The sequence below is a fragment of the Hyperoodon ampullatus genome (assembly GCF_949752795.1).
Source record: "Hyperoodon ampullatus genome assembly, chromosome: 14".
NCBI lineage: Eukaryota > Metazoa > Chordata > Mammalia > Artiodactyla > Ziphiidae > Hyperoodon > Hyperoodon ampullatus.
In genome coordinates, this window is record NC_136927.1 from 70,698,471 (window position 1) to 70,715,928 (window position 17,458).

General features: G+C 46.8%; 1 protein-coding gene across 1 annotated transcript; it reads left to right on the forward strand.

The window, feature by feature from the left end:
- Positions 1 to 16,014: 16,014 nt before the first annotated feature.
- On the forward strand, positions 16,015 to 16,575 carry LOC307063425 (translocon-associated protein subunit gamma-like; the record flags this gene model as incomplete). Its single annotated transcript, XM_079719564.1, has 1 exon — positions 16,015 to 16,575. The coding sequence occupies one exon, from the start codon at positions 16,015 to 16,017 to the stop codon at positions 16,573 to 16,575; it is 561 nt and encodes a 186-aa protein (XP_079575690.1).
- Between the last annotated feature and the right edge of the window lie 883 nt (positions 16,576 to 17,458).

Genomic DNA, 17,458 nt, shown 5'->3' on the forward strand with positions numbered 1-17,458 from the left:
GAGGGTCGTGTTATTTGTTATAAAAGTTTAAAATCTCACTTAACAAAGGGATCGTAATGTTCAAGCACGTGTCACCCGGGCCCCTTTAAAAGCCTTTTGAAGGTCCTAGCTCATGACTACCGTCCTCTTCTCCCTTCTCTGTTTTGGGCCCCATCCCCTTGCTGAACCTAATGTCTTAGAGGGACTCTTGGGTATTTTCAATTATAAAAGGAAGGTTGTGAGCTGGATGTGTTAAAAACTAGGGTGAGGTGATCCTGGCCTCTGGTGGGTGAGCACTTCTGTTTCCTTCCTGCTATGTGGTCCTTATAAATGACAACACCTGGTTGTACATTCTGTCTGTGGTTTTTTTTCTACAACATGTAGGACAGCACTGTAACTTTGGCACAGAACAGGTGTGCAAGGAATATGTTCTGAGTGACTGGCTGAAGGAATCATGGCAGCTATGCTCACATTCTTGGAGTGCCCTGAAGTCTACCTTCTTTCCCAAATCTGTGTTGCTCCTTTATAGTAGGGTGGAGCAAACCCTGTTGGTGCCTTGCTCAAAGCCCCCCAGCCCACCCCGGAAGACACCTGGTAGAGTTTTGTTGGATGGTGGCAGCTTTGTCTCTCTCTGCCTGATGGGCAATCTCGGGTCACAGAGGGTATTTGGCCAGAATTTCTGAGGACCCCAGGAGCAACTCAACCAGTGAGGGGTGGGAGTTGTTGATAAATACCCCAGCTTGCCTGCCCATTGGTAGAAAATACCTCAGGTGTAATCAGAGTCTCCAGAGTCCCCCAGGTGCGCACAGTGGCAACCCACACCCCTTATTGGCTGTCTCCTCGTCCCTGCTTCATTTCCTCAGCCCTTTGGGGGGGCATCCTGCTAGCATGTTGTCAATAAACTACTTGTACCTGAATTCTTACCTCAGTGCCCATTCCTGGTGGAGCCCAACCCAAATCGACCCTTGGGATTTCAATGTCTGTGGTCAGCAGGAGGCAGCTGCAGGGCAATGGGATTCCTGCCAGGCACCAGGCGGCAAGTAGGGGTTTGACTTGAATTGGTCCCTCAGAGATTTGGAATTGGGACTGATCAGCGATGACGGGTGTTTCCAGGATGCAGAAGCTGGAGGGAGGATGCGTGGGCGTTCGTGAGTACTTGGGAGGGGGTGAAGCATCCTGTGGGAGGGATGATCTGGGACTCTGAGGAAGAGCTGTGAAACTCCGAGCTTTCTGTGAAGAGCATTTGACACCAGGGATGAGGTAGCGTGCCCCTGGCCAGGACAGTGGCAGGAAGGTGCAGACACACATGCTCAGACTCCTATGAGTCATCCCTGGATGCAGGACCTGCTGCGTAATTTGTGGGGCCCAGTGCAGATGATAGCGCAGGGCCGGCCCCTGGTTGAAAATTATTAAGCATTTCAAGATGGTGCCAGCAGAGCCTTAAACCAAACGTGGCACCGTTTTGTGCAAGAGGTCCTCTGAGACCTCACAGGTCATAGGCCCATGAAGTCGGCCCTGCCTGGATGCCTGAGCCTCCTTCAGGAGCTACATCTGTGTCCCTGATGTCTGCCTCAGAACAGCCCTAATCCGTGTTTTTCCAGGTCTCTGGTTTCCCTCTTCTCTGCGCTGGGCATTCTGCCTTCCAATCACGCAGTGCCCAGCACAGACTGACTGTTGTAAAGCCCAGCTGTGACCACTTCACCCCCATCTCAGAAGTATGTAAGGGCGCCCACCCCACTGACTGGGGCTGTGGTCTTCAAATCATGATCAGCAGGCCCCCTCAGGGGCTCTGGGTGTTCCCCTGTGGGTGAGCGAGGTTGTTTGCTGTATCTCATCCCCATTTCAACCATAGCAAACTCATTTTTATTTATTTTGCATATATATTGGACTTCCATATACGCTTCCATTTGAGGACATGTTTCTATTCATTAAAATAAAAATGGTTCTGGGGACTTCCCTGGTGGTCCAGTGGGTAAGACTCTGTGCTCCCAATGCAGGGGGCCTGGGTTCGATCCCTGGTCAGGGAACTAGATCCCACATGCCGCATTGCGCAACTAAGAAATCTGCATGACGCAACTAAGAGGTCTGCATGACGCAACTAAAAGATCCGCATGCCACAAATAAGACGCGGCGCAGCCAAATAAAATAAATAAATAAATATTTTTTAAAAATCATTCTGGAAACTACTGGCCACGAAATTAAATCCAAACTTCTTTGCTCAGTATTTAATATCAATGATGTTCCCGCTCAGAGATTGGCGAACATCGGCTCACAGGCCAAATCCAGTTGACCACTAGGAACAGTTTTTTACATTTTTAAATGGTCACATTTTAAATGGTTCCATAAATACCAAAATATAGCTTCAGTTTGGCCTCTTGCTCTGCAGAGCTTAAATATTTACTATCTGGCTCTTTAAGAAAAAGTTTACTGATCCCTGATCCAGCTCCAACTTTTCTTTCCATGCTTCACTCCCAGGACTTGAGCCCAGTTACCCTACAGAGTCTGATGCAGTACCTTGCTCATAAGGGAAGCCCATCACATATAAAACTAGGGTGACTGCATGCCCACTTTGTTGTGCTGTTATAATTTTTCATATTAATAGAGCCCTTTTCACTCTCCTAAGTGTCTTCTTTGGGCGGTAAATTATAGTCATTCTAAATATAACTGACAATCGAATGCAATGGAAGATAAAAAAAACCACCAGCAAATTTTGTGATGAGTAATATTATCTTTGATACTTAGGGCATCTCCTAAAGAGGTTCCAAATTCTGGGTGTTTGAGTTAATACCCAGAAATGACAAACATTAGAAAAAAGCATGGCCTTAAATATAATTACTATGCTTCTATTATGTATATGATGGGTTTCTAGAACTAATGATTAGGCATCTTTGCTTGCCTAATTTTCTTAAAGGATTTAACCAACTTATCTGATTTTTAAAAGCAGCGTGAGCTATGTCAACAGAAATCCATGTTGGGACACAAATGCAATTTCATGTTATGTATTGAGTATTTTTTAGAGAAAAGCTATACTTAGGGGATGAAGAATGGAGTTGTCCTTTCATCAAATGTTCTAGGAAATGAACCACATTGCTACTTTTTGTGCCTGGAGCCCAGCATGGGTGTTTATCTGTAATGGGTCCAACTTGTAGAAGATACTGACTCCAAATGACCTGGCTATTATTCAAATAAGTGCTCTTAAATTCCTTTAATAACTAACCGACCATGAAGAATAACTCAATTTTGGACGAATGTAATTTTATCTATAAACAAGTGTGTACAGAAATCCTGAAGTGTAACATGATTTAAAAAGTTGAGGTGCAGAAGCATGCTTTTTTTTTTTTTAAGGATTATTTATTTATTTATATTTTTGGCTGCATTGTGTCTTAGTTGCAACATGCGGGATCTTTCATTGCAGCACGTGGGATCTTTTGTTGTGGCACGTGGGCTCTTCCTTGTGGTACGGGGGTTTCTCTCTAGTTGTAGCATGCGGGTTTTCTCTTCTCTCGTTGTGACGTGCAGGCTCCAGGGCACGTGGGCTCTGTAGTTGTGGTGCGCGGGCTCTGTAGCTTGCGGCACGCGGGCTCTAGTTGAAGTGCATGAGCTCAGTAGTTGTGGTGCGGGGGCTTAGTTGCCCCGTGGCATGTGGGATCTTAGTTCCCTGACCAGGGATAGAACCCGCATCCCCTGCATTGTAAGGCGGATTCTTTACCACTGGACCACCAGGGAAGTCCCAGAAGCATACTTCTTAATGATCTCCCTGACATACTGTTTTGTAAAATTCCTTCAGTCAAGAAGCATATTTAGGGAGTATGTATGCTTTTTAGACACTGAACTAGATGCTGGGGATGGTGCAAAGGATAAGCCCACCCTTCCTCTGTCCACCAGGGACCTAGTACAAAATTTAGAGTCAGTGCCCTGGCTGATATGGGCTCTGAAATCTTGAATAGGCTTATTGTTTATTGCTGTGATAAATGGCTTGAGGAAAAATAAGGCAGGGTTAAGAAATACAGAATGATGGCGATGGTGTAATTCATGCAGGTGGTCTAGGAAGGTCTCTCTGGGGGATGACACCTGAGCAGACATGGGCAGGAAGTGAGTGCAGAAGGTCTTACCATCCTCGTTCTTCATTCTTGGTTCATTGTGTTAACGTATCTGGTATATAAGTCCTGAACTCCCTCAAAGAGCCTCAGATCTCCCCATATTAGAAGAGATGAGTTTTCTCTCAAGGCCCAAAAGAAAAGATTTCAAGAACTTCACGAGGTGTGTCAGCCCCGGTTAAATCTTTTGGTTTCCTTATGCTGTATTTACAGACAAGGTCCTCTCCTTCGAGTAAGTGAGAAAGAGGGCTTTGAGGACAGCCTCTGGGGACAGGTGTGGCAAAAAGGTGACAGTAGATTCTGGAATGTAGAGCCACCTCTATGTGATCCTGTTGAGATAAGGTAGCTGCTATGACCAGCAGCTCACATTTTTTGAGTCTTTGTCTTGGTGCCAGGCGTGGCTTATGACCCTTCCATTGCATTAGTTCCGTGAGTCCTCCCAACACGCCAGAGATGGGGAGAGGCAGGCTAGCAGCTGAGCAGAGCCCAGTAGGGTTTAGAAGGCAGAGGTGATAGAAATGGGCCACTGGGCTGTAAGCTTCAGGAGGGCAGAGACTGTCTCGCTTGTTACAGTTTCCTCAGGACTTAACACTGTGCTTGGATATTCTTGATGCACGATACATGTTTGTTGAATGAATAAATAGCACTAGCAAAAGCACAGAGGCAGGAAACTAGGCATGTGTGTCATATCCCATCTTTCTGGAGGCTGGAGTCTGGTCTCCCATCCTTGGTGGGGATATCAGAGTGGAGGAGGCATGGCATCTCCCGTGAATGAGAGAGTGTGTGTGAGACACAGTGGGAAAGGGATGCTAGGATCTGGAGTGGAGACAAAGTGATAAGCACACGGTGTCTTTCTCCTGGGACACAGAAGGCTCTATTTTCCAGGCTCCCTTGGGCTTAAGTTGGTACCCTGTGACAATTCTGACTGATGGAATAGTGGGAGCAACTTCGGGACTGAGGCAGGTGGGAATGCATATGCCTCCCCGAGTGTTCCCTTCAACTTGAAACAGTGACACTGGAGACCACATATCAAGAGGACAGAACCACAGGATGTAGCAGCCTGGATCTCTGAGTCATTGTATGGAAGAGGGCCACCTAGCCAGGACCAGACTTTTTATGATGGACAAATAAATCTTTGTTATATTAAGCCACTGAGATTTGGGGGTTTTATGATACTGTAGCATGTTGTATTCTATCCTGACTAATGCAGGACCAGATGGCCAGAGGCCTTGAATGTCAGGATAAGGGCTTTTTGCTCTTAAAGAGCAGTAAGTCCCATGTCTGTTGCAGCCCACATACTCAACAGGCCTCCCACATACTTATCTTAGGTCTGTGGGTGTGGGGAAGCAGGAGAGCTCAAGCCTGCAATTGTAGGTGATTCAATGCCAAGAGAGCCTGGCTCTCTACGTCCATTCTAAAGATGAGAACCAGGCAGATTCCTGCTGAGAAAAGCCTTCTTTTCTCTTCTCCTATGCTGACCCGGTGGTCTTTGTGGCTGTCCAAGAATGTTAGTTGGGCACCAGAAGTGGTCCTAGAAAGAAGGCATGATCAGAGAGACAATAATATCAGGCTGGGCTGGATGTAAAATTTATTTTGGGATGTAGGAAGTGGCTCAAACTGCAGTGACTTGTGTGATTGGTGATAAAGAGGCATGCCTTACAGATTAACACACGAGGATGGATTAAAAAATGGTTTTAATTTAATCTCCATTTTTTAAAAAAAAAACAGAGCATACTTTACATGAAACTATTCTGCACTTTGTTTTTTTGTTAATAATCTTTTTTTTTAAATTTTATTTTTGGCTGTGTTGGGTCTTTGTTGCTGCACACGGGCTTTCTCTAGCTGTGGCGAGCAGGGGCTACTCTTCATTGTGGTGCACGGGCTTCTCATTGCAGTGGCTTCTCTTGTTGTGGAGCACGGGCTCTAGGCGCGCGGGCTTCAGTAGTTGTGGCACGTGGGCTCAGTAATTGTGGCTCGCAGGCTCAGTAGTTGTGGCGCACGGGCTTAGTTGCTCCGTGGCATGTGGGATCTTCCCGGACCAGGGCTTGAACCCATGTCCCCTGCATTGGCAGGCGGATTCTTAACCACTGCCTCACCAGGGAAGCCCTTTTTATTAATATTCTTAACCTGTAATATATCATGGACCTCCTTCCACCTCATTCTCTTTAATGGATGCTTATTCTCTCATAGAATTGTGTACCATCCTTTCTTAAGGCATTCTACTATTGATGGACCATTTCTTTGTCTCTGATTTTCAGCGATACAAATAAGGCCACAACAAACATCCTTGTACACATCCCCTAGAACACATCTGAACATTTCTGTAGTGAAATGTCTGGGTCAGAGGGTATAAGCCTTTATCAATTTGATAAGAACTGCCAAATTGCTACCCTAAAGGGTTGTAATAATTTACACGCTGGAGAATGGTGATTTTTTTTAATGGACTGATTCCCCCGAGAAACTCCGGTTTGGAGCCTCCAGATCTTTGGCACATGTGTCTGGCTCAAGTTGTTTTATTTAATCTGTGGCTCAGGTCCTTTGCAGGAAGCCAATCCAACCCGAAGGTACTCCCCTCCACAGAGCTCACATTTAAGCCCTGAAAAATGGGAGGACTTAATCCAGTCTCTATCAGATCAAAATCAGAACATTTTCCCCCTTCTGCCATTTTAAATTACCTCTCAGCTCAGCCCCAGACTGAGTAATTCAGAGTTAATGGGATATGAAAGTCATGGTCCGTGGCATGATTGCGGGTACCTAGCCAGAGGCAGGCAAGATTTATTCTCTTGGAACCCAGCTGGGTTGAAAAGGGTGATAAATCATCAGGGCTATTGCGAGCTCCCCTTCTGCTGTGAGATTCATTCCAGTTTATCAGAATCATCTTCCCCTCTGAGGCCAGAGACAAAGAGCCAAATCTGGAGCCCCACTATGTGGTAAGAGGGAGAGAGATCGTTCTGAAATCTCTTTTCCTAGCTTTGTTTGGACTGGGGTGGGTGGGAGGCTTGTTACTTTCTCAGTGTAGTCCGGTGAAAAAACATCCATCTGTGTTCACCTGAGATACAGGCTGGGGTTTTGTGCTGGTGAACACTGCTGGCCTGAGGCTTTCTTGTCTACCTGGGGATATTGTGCGAAAGAGGATTTGGCATCACATTCTGATTCCTGTTGTCCTATGTACTGAACCCAGGGACACCCTTCTCTTCAGCTTGGTCATCCCACTGTCCACTGTCTGGCATTTGCACCCTCTTGCATTGTCTTTCTGCTGGTGTCTGGCAACCATCCCTTCTGATTACATCATGCTGGTCTGTGGTCTTTTGCTAGACTTTCCCTTGACTGATCCCATTGCTGATCACAACGTGATACAGAGCAGAAGTCAGAAACAGATCAGTATCAGTGGCACCTTAAAAGAGACACAGTGCTCCCACAGACACACAGAATTACCTGAAATAGTAACTTCAAATGTCAAGTGCTAGCATTGACTGAACACTCACTCAGGCTTACACTAAACTGCCTTACAAGTGTTACCTCGTTTTAACCCTCAAATCATTCTGTGAAGTCAGCTGTAAAGATCGTTTTACAAATGAGGAAACTGAGGCATGGATGGATCATCGCTGACTTGTCCAAGATCACAGAACTAGTAAGTGGCAGTGCCTGGTAGACTACAGAGCTCACGTTTGCTGTTTCCACACCCATGTTTGCACAAACATTCATTTACATAAATCCATATGCATACAGACATGCGCATGCATACACATTCAGATAAACACACACCCAAACACGCATGCAGTCAGGGAGAATGTTTGGCAAAGAATGAGTGACTGAGGCTTATGACTGTTAATGAGAACAAAAGCCCGATTCCTGGCCACCTTGTCCTTGAATGAAGCCTCCTCACATGGCTTACAGTAGAAAGTTAAATAGAAAAAAATAGGCATTGCTAGACTTGTTTGAATTTGGGATGTTACCTGGGGAAGGCTGGTGGTGGTATCCGCTGAGGCCACTCAGAATAAGCTTGACATGGCGTCTGGACGTGGGTCATACGGACTTGGGACCTGTTTGCTTCAATGTGAGGAGCGGGGCCATCCCTCAGGCAGACTCACATTAAGTGAGGTTAGGATACTGAACTATGACCCTGGCGTTAAAAACCGTTATAGGAGTTTTCTGTCTGGGGCCAGATTTACAGGAGAATGTACTGGAAAAGTCTGCTCTCAGTCCAGGGAAGCCCCCAGTCCTTGATGTTTGAGGGCGCCAGGCTGAGATATGTCCATCGTACAGTAGGCTTGGTCTGGCTGGTGGGACTGGAAGTTTTTGCAAGGCTCCCACTTCCAATCCACACCTGTTTCTTTAGCAACCTTAACATGTCTGATTAGATTATAGCTGGGACCCTCAGGTCCCGGAGGCATCTTGTTCTGCTCACGTGTGTTTTCTCAGTCCTTCTGATCCAGTTCCTATTAATTTTCTAGATTCGATTCACACAAGGAGATCTTGAGGTACGCTTTGTTCTATAATCCCCAAGAGCTGAACACAGACGTCCCTCACATGTCCCATCAGCCAGCCTTGGAGGTCGCTTGTAGACCATTTCCATGTAGACCAAAGGCTGCCAGCAAATTCTCTGCCAGGGTATTCCTGGCTAAGGGAGTATGTTTAGCCCTCAAACAGGACAGGATGGCAGTGCTGAGGAATTAGTGCTCTGCGAGCAGTGTTCGACCAATGAGAGTGGAAAGACGCCAGCTTCCTTGCTCCTTGGTGAAGCAGCTCTGATGCGTACACCACAGTCTCCTGGAGGGTCCCCAGTGGGACTGAGCCCCTGTTGCCCACAGAGGTAACCTACACCCTTTATCAGCTGCCTCCCTTTCTTACTCTTCTCCACTCCCTCCTGGCGCTTCCTGATATCACCTCCCAGATAAACTACTTACACCCAAATCTTTGTCTCAGGCTCTGCTTTTAAGGGAACCCAGGCTACAGAGCCACCTTCGGTCTTTCCCCTGGAACAGTTTCCATTGTTCTCTTGCTTATCCTATGACCCAGCCTCACCTTCCTCTTATCTGAGGCCCCTTTTGACAACCTTTCAAAAGCACTCAGTCTCAGAGTTAAGAGCACAAGCATTGAAGTCAGACAGATGTGAGGTTGAATCCTGGCTGGGTCACTTATTGATGATGTGACCCTGGGCAAATTACTCTCTGGGCCTCATGAATCTTTTTTTTTTGCGGTACGCAGGCCTCTCACTGTTGTGGCCTCTCCCATTGCAGAGCACAGGCTCCGGACGCGCAGGCTCAGCGGCCATGGCTCACAGGCCCCGCCGCTCTGCGGCATGTGGGATCTTCCCGGGCTGGGGCACGAACCCGTGTCCCCTGCATCGGCAGGTGGACTCTCAACCACTGCGCCACCAGGGAAGCCCCCTCCTGAATCTTTTAAACAATGCGGATAAGGATAACCACTTTCAGGGCTGTCAGGAAGAATCAATGAGATAATGTATGCAAAGAGTTCAGTGCAGCACTTGGCAATTAGTAGGTGCTCAGTAATGTCTGACAGGCCTTGCTCTCCCTCTGAACAGAGGCTGGTTTCTTTCAGCCATTGGTGCCGGAAGATCTTGCTCCTCCTCACTGAAGGCTGAAACTCAAGCCATGGCTGAGCCCTGTGTGGGGTTGGAGCAGTCAGGAAGGGCACTGGTGATATGGCAGGCCCCCCAAGCACATTCACTGACCATGCTTCTCTCTTCCTTTTTAAAAAGAATTAATTAATTAATTAAGTTTTGGCTGCTTTGGGTCTTCGTTGCTGCGCGTGGGCTTTCTCTAGTTGCGGCGAGCAGGGGCTACTCTTCGTTGCGGTGCGCGGGCTTCTCATTGTGATGGCTTCTCTTGCTGCGGAGCACGGGCTCTAGCCTCATGGGCTTCGGTAGTTGTGGTGCACGGGCTTAGCTGCTCCGCGGCATGTGGGATCTTCCCAGACCAGGGTGGCTTGCTCTTCTGACTGGGGCCACTTACTCTTTCCCAGGGAAGCCCTCCCTTTTCCTAGATCGGCACTTTTGCTTGCCCGGTTCCATTTAGCTGGAATGCTTCTTCCTTCTCCATCCTCATCTGTTGAAATCCCACTTACACTCTCATAGTGTGTATAAATTAAGAAGCACACCAGATTCATGTACAGAGCTTTTTCAAAATACACATATCTAAGAATTGCCCCCAGAGACTGATTCAGTACATCTGCTATGGAGTGTGGGCCTGCATATTTTGAGAAAACTTCTCAGTTTTGATGATAAACACACCCCTAAGGAAGAACCACGGGTATCATCCATAGAGCCCAAGTGATGGAGTCAAACAGACTCAACTGCCTTGTGACATTGGGCAATCTACTGAGCTTCTCTGAGCCTCAGTTTTCTCATCTGTAAAATGGGGACAATAATAATGCTTATCCCATAGAGTCACTAGGAGGATGAAACGAGAGATTAGAGGTGGTGCTCAGGAAAATTTATATCTATATTCAAACATCCCTGATCCCCCACCCGGAAGCAATCACTTCCTCCCATTTTCCCATCTTGCTGTCTGTACCTCTATTACAACACTTAGCACAGTGGTCCTTCTATTAAAATCTCGTGGTGTGTGAGTCACTCCCCACTCCCACGCAGAACACGAGCAGCTGAGGGCTGGGGACAAACGGATTGTGTATTATCTGCCATGTGCTCCTACGGTACCTGGCATGGTGTCTTGCATGGAGCCCATGCTCAATAAATTTTTGTTGATTTGAATATAAAACCATAAGAAACTAATGTATATGGTTATGTTAGGTACCTGCATAATGTGTTTTTGAACAGGCTTTTGATTAGTTTTAATGTACAGAAAACTGTTTCCTACTGACAGTGCATTTGGAAATTGCCAGGAGGGCAATAAATATGCACGTAAAATCCAGCTTTGCTTAGACCTGGACAGAATCTCTTTGGTTCCTGGGGCTTCTGTTTGCCAGGCACCCACAGGGGCTGGGGCTGTCCCTGGGCTGCCTCCTTTTTTTAAAAAAAATATATTTATTTATTTATTTATTTTTAATTTATCTATCCTTGGCTGTGTTGTGTCTTCGTTGCTGCACGTGGGCTTTCTCCAGTTGTGGTGAGCGGGGGCTACTCTGTTACGGTGCGTGGGCTTCTCATTGCGGTGGCTTCTCTTGTTGCGGAGCACGGGCTCTAGGTGTGCAGGCTTCAGTAGTTGTGGCACATGGGCTCAGTAGTTGTGGCTCGCAGGCTGTAGAGCACAGGCTCAGTAGTTGTGGCACATGGGCTTAGTTGCTCTGCGGCATGTGGGTTCTTCCCGGACCAGGGCTCAAACCTGTGTCCCCTGCATTGGCAGGCGGATTCTTAACCACTGCGCCACCGGGGAAGCCCACCAATTGACTTTTGACAAGGGTATGAGGTGCATCAATGGAGAAGAAAGTCATCTTTAACAAATGATGCTGAGACAGCTGATGTGCACATGCGAGAGAATGAGGTTGGACCACAAGCTCACACCACAGGAAAAAAATAACTCCAAATGGGTCAATGACCTAAATTTAAGAACTGTGGGGAGAGGAGAATGGAGGAGAAACCATTTAATGAGTAAGGGGTTTTACTCTGGAGTGATGGAAATGTTCTGGGACTAGGTAGAGGTGATGGTTGCACAACATTGTGAATGTTCTAAATGCCACTGAATTGTCCACTTTAAAATGGTTAATTTTATGTTACGTGAATTTTACCTCAATAAATTATTAAAAAAAACAACCAAACAGAAAATGCAGTGTGTGATTTGTAATCAGGTGTAAAAGGGACCCTCATACGTTGGAGCTGATTTCAACCTTGAGCTCCTCACTTCCAGAACTTTAGTCACATGACCCAAGAAAGAACCAGGAAACCAGGCAGCACATCTGGGGTAACCTGGCACCAGAAAACTAGGTCGCACAATGGCCTTGACTTTAGTTTGCTGTTTTCTGCTATAAAGTTACTATACATTTACTTTTGGAAAAAAAAAAAAAGAATGCTCATGCGTCCTGTGTTTTTGCCCATGCCCTGGCCATGGTGAATCTTTTAAAAGCATTAAAAAGGAGGTGGGGTAGGAGGGAACCATTAAGCCACCTGGGCAGCAGTATTCTAGGCAAAAGAACCAGAGCGTGTGCAAAGGCCCTGAGGCAGGGGTATGTTTGGTGTGTTGGAGGTACCAAAGAGAGGCCATGGTGGTTGCAGCAGAGTGAAAGAGAGGGAGGGATCATGGTGGCCTGATTGAGCAGGGCCTCATGGGCCACAGTGAAGACCAGCCTTTTCTTAGTGAAAAGGAAAGCCAGGCAAGGGTTTGAGCTGTAGAGTGACTTGATGTGACTTCATAATCTCATTTCATTTTTAACAGTACCTCTGTGATGGAGAATAGAATATAGATGATTATACAAGTGAGTGATTAATTACAAGTGTGATAAGAGCTAGAAAGGAGAGTCCAGGTGCTTTGGGAATGCAAAACAGGAGACCCTGGGAGTTTGGAGATGACTGTAAGTAGATATGATGCTGATAATACTCCCTGCCAGGGGATGCTTTGGGAGTCTTCCTCAAGTGGGGCACCTGAAGCATTCCGCTGGCTGTGAGTCTGAAGAGGGCTCACTGTGCTTATCCAGCCTCGTGGGAGGAGGAGAGGGTGGGAGTCAGGCTGGCGAGCCTCAGGACACTGCAGGATCTGCCTACCTCACCGTCTTTCCTAAGATGTGTCAGGCACTCGAGGCCCCTGATGGTTCTAATTGAAATCCTCTCTGTCACTGAGATGTCAGGTGAGATAGCTCCTGTCCCTAAATGAAGTCCTGGCTGGAAGTTTGACAGCCCCAGCTGGGAGGCCATCCTGCTGCTTAATCAGCCAAGGACAGACAGAACTGGTCACACCCTCCATGGCATCTTGCATCTTCTGGCCTGGCCTGTGCATCCAGGAGACTCAGTGGTCACAGACCTTACAGATGAAACTTGTGTCTGATAACAGTCCCCCAAGCACCTCTGTATCAGTCGGGGTCAGCGGGAAGCAGACACATACTCCAACTAGGTTAACTCAAAGTGGGATTAATAAAAGGGCTATTTACAGCTGTGTGGACAAGGTGTAGGGAAATCGTAAGGGGTAGACCATTACCTGGGGCTAGTAACAGTGCTCCTTTCCCCAGGTCCAAAGGGAGGGGGCAGGAGGAAGTACCAGACACTGGAGGTGGGTGGAGGGAGTCATGGAGAGACAGCCGGGGATCAGAAGCTGGGTCCCTTGGCTGAGAGACACAGCCAGACCTAGGCAAGCTTGCAGAGAGGCAGCTGGGGAGAATCAGTACTCTGAATGCACTCTCCTTCCTTCCTCTGATCTGCTGCCAGGACTCCCTGCTGGTCAAGCCTGACCAGAGGACAAGGGAGCCTGTTGATGTGGTCCATACAGGTAGAGGAAGGATGGTGAGTGGAGCTGGAGGAAAAAGGAGAGATGGCCATGTTCCTCTGGGGTAGTCCTGTCCTGGTCACAGGGTCCAGAAATAGATCAGACACAGTCCTTGTCTCCAAGGACCTCTCAGTGACATGAGAGTGGGGCCAAAGTGACATCCAGTAGGGTTAGTGCTGGAATAGAGGGATGAAGAAATTGCACAGGCTTTCTGGTTGTGTGGACCATTAAACTGGGGAGGGGTGCAGAGGGGAGGGATATAGGGAGGGATGCTTGACTGCTCTCCCAAGTACACCCACAGTGGCATGTTTACAACACTTTTTAAGATGATGGGAGGATAACAGCAACAACACAGCCTCACAAGCTTCTTGTGGAGATTAAATAAGATCCTGCATGGAAACTGTCTAGCATGGTACTTGGCACGTTGCAGGCGAACTGCAAATGGTAGCCCCATCACCATCTTTTGGCCTTTTGGCCTCATCAAGGTAGTCCAGTTAGCTCAACAAGTTAACAAGCAAGGTAGGGGAGCATCTGAAATCTTGGCCCAGTGACTCTGTGACTTGTGTGGCTACCATTTTTTTCCTAAATGAATTCTTTTTTTTCTCCTTTATTTATTTTTTAAAATATTTTATTTATTTATTTGGTTGCATCGGGTCTTAGCTGCGGCACATGTGCTCCTTAGTTGTGGCAGGAGGGCTCCTTAGTTGTGCCATGCGAACTCTTAGTTGTGGCAGTGGGATCTACTTCCCTGACCAGGGATTGATCCTGGGCCCCCTGCATTGGGAGCGTGAGATCTTAACCACTGCGCCACCAGGGAAGCCCCTGTGTGACTACCATTTATTTATTTAGTGCTTGCTCTGTACCACACACTGTGCTAAACGCTTTACAAGTATTATCACAACTTTTATGAGGGGGATATGTGGATAATATTATTTATTCATTTTTCTTCCTCTTGTGCCTCTTGTGATGGTTTAAAACCATGCCTGCAAATTCTTTGACACTCTTCCCATTGAGAGGTGGGGGTCTATGTCCCCTGCCCTTGAATCTGGGTTGTTTTCAGTAACTTATTTGTAACCAGTACAGTGCAGTGGAATTGATGCTGCATAACTTTGGAGGATAACTCAGAGAAAGCCACGCAGCTTCCACCTGGTCTCTTGGGACATGTAGCTGGAGGAAGCCAGGCATCACATGAGGAATCCAACTACCCTGAGACGTCCATGCTGGGGAAGCCACATGTGGGCACTTTGGTCCAGCCCAGATGACTACCAGCATTATGTGCCAGCCATGTGAGGGATGTCCAGCCCGGCTGAGCCTTCAGATGACTGCAGCCTCAGCTGCCACCTGACTACAACCCCTGGAGAGAGTCCAGTTAAGCCCTCCCCAAACTCCTGACCGGTAAAGTCACAAGTGAAGTAAAATGGCTGGTGTGGGCTGCTAAGTTTTGAAATAAATTTTTATACACTGCTAGTAACTGGAACACCTCCCCACCCATTCCATTCCCCAGACTGACTTGACTTTATACCTGGCCATGTGATTGATTTTGGCTATTGGGATGTGCGTGGATCCCAACCAAAAGTTTGAAATGTGCTCAAGTGATTTGGCCAGCCCTCTTACACTCCTGTGATTAATCACAGAAAGATCACGCCCCAGATACCTGCTTCCTTTCATCCTAAAATGAAAAAGACCTGAACTCAATCTACAGCCTGAAGCAGAGCTGCCCCAGATGACCTACAGTGCTGTGAGTGAGAAATAAATGCTTGTCGAGGTAAACCACTGAGATTTGGGTGTTGTCTGTTAGCCCGGATCATCACAGTAATAGCTGACTAAGATAAGATTGGTGATAATGCTGTTATTCCTTTTCCCAGATGGTACAACAAAGCATTAAAAGATTAAATGAACTGCTCAGGGCATAGCTAGCTAGAAAGGAGGAGTCTGCAATTGTAACTCTCTTTTAACCATTGTCTCTGGAAAGTCACATACACGAATATGTAATGAACGGACCCAAATGTGTATCCAGCATCTCCGCTCAGTCCCTGCCTGGGCATCTGTGGTAACTTCAGTTCCTGGAGCAGCTGAGGACACTATAGGTGAATAAATAGCCACTGAAAACCTGTTTTCCAGTGTCTAAAGCCTCAACCATGAAACCTCAGCTGGATAGTCTATTATCCTTCCCGGAGCACAGAAGACGTGACCAAGTGCTTGGAAATATCTAAAAGCTCTGCTGCAGCCTAAACACATAAGGAAAGCAGGCAGCAATCTCCTTCATTCTTCCTCCTCTGGTCTCAGAGGTAGGGCGTTTTTAAAAGCATTATGAATTTATACACATTTTGATGCATTCAGAGTTGGGGTAAAATCTGTTTGTGTCCATGGCTGTGTTTGGCGCTGTGTGTGTGTGTGTGTGTGTGTTGCATCACAAAAGAACAATTGGGAGAAAGTGGCTAAAGAGGGGTTGTTAGCAGATACGGTGGCCGCAGGGGTGGTGCCAGAGGCCTCCGCCTGGCTCGCCGCCTGACTCGGCCCTCCGGTCTTGCGGCTTCGGTTCCACCATGGCTCCCAAAGGCGGCTCCAAGCAGCAGTCCGAGGAGGACCTGCTCCTGCAGGGTTTCAGCCACAACCTCTTGGCCAAGTCCTTGGTGCTCTTCTTTAGGAATGCCTTCATCGTGTCCGCCTTCCCCATCTGGCTATACTGGCGAATATGGCATATGGATCTTATTCAGTCTGCTGTTCTATATAGTGTGATGACCCTAGTAAGCACTTATTTGGTAGCCTTTGCATACAAAAATGTGAGATTTGTTCTCAAGCACAAAGTAGCACAGAAAAGGGAGGTTGCTGTTTCCAAAGAAGTGACTCGAAAACTTTCTGAAGCTGGTAATAGAAAGATATCTCGGAAGCAAAAAGATGAAAGAATCTTGTGGAAGAAGAATGAAGCTGCCGATTATGAAGCTACAACATTTTCCATCTTCTATAATAATAACACCCTATTTCTGGTCTTGGTCATTGTGGCTTCCTTCTTTATATTGAAGAACTTCAACCCCACAGTGAACTACATTTTGTCCATAAGTGCTTCCTCGGGCCTCATCGCCCTCCTGTCTTCTGGCTCCAAGTAGACCACGTCAGCTTCCCTCCGGCTGCCCTGGCTTTGTATTTATGGGTGGCCTGTAGTATATGGAAAAGTAGCAGGGTGGTCAGGGTGGAAGACACACAAGCTGTTTTTATAAGTCAGGAGTTTGAGGGTTTGAAAAACCCAACAAAATGTAATTCAGTATTTGTTTGTTGGCTCTTTTTCTTTTTTTTGACAGATTGTTGAAATTAAATGAATTGAAAGGGGAAAAAAAAAAAGAAAGTGGCTAAAGAGACTGGGCTTTGGAGTCAGTCAGTCCTGGATTTAAATATGACACCCTCCATTGTGTGACCTTGGACAAGTTTTGCAACCACTCTGAGTTTTAGTTCCTTTATCTTATAAGTAGGAGGCTGTAATATCTGAGTAAGGAATGGGATTGGCCTCCATGAAATAATGTCTATAAAGCACCTACCATCTTGTAGGGGCTTAATGAACACATACACCCTTTTCCCCTCTTGTCATCTCTTATGAATAGTGACTTACAAATTGTGGATTGTGGGACTTGGTGAGGACTTTCTGTGAACTCTGCTGGCATCAGGGGAGCCGCCCCCACTAGGTGTGAAGCAGGAGAGAGCTCCTTTGCTGACTGGGACCTGGGTCCTGCAGCTCTGACTCTATAAGTCTACACATCCTCTGACTAAGCACCAAAAGTCATTGTGGTACAGAGAAGAAGGGGCTTAAACTAGGAGACATTTGAGCCTGGGTTGAAACCCTGTCTTTATTATTTATTAGCTGTGTAACCTGGATAATTAATTAAACTTTCTATGCCTTGTTTATTTTCTTCTATGTAAAATTAGCATAATTATCTGTATCCTGCTTCAACATATTATCTGTGCTCAGCATGGTGCCAGCCACCTAGTAAATGTCAT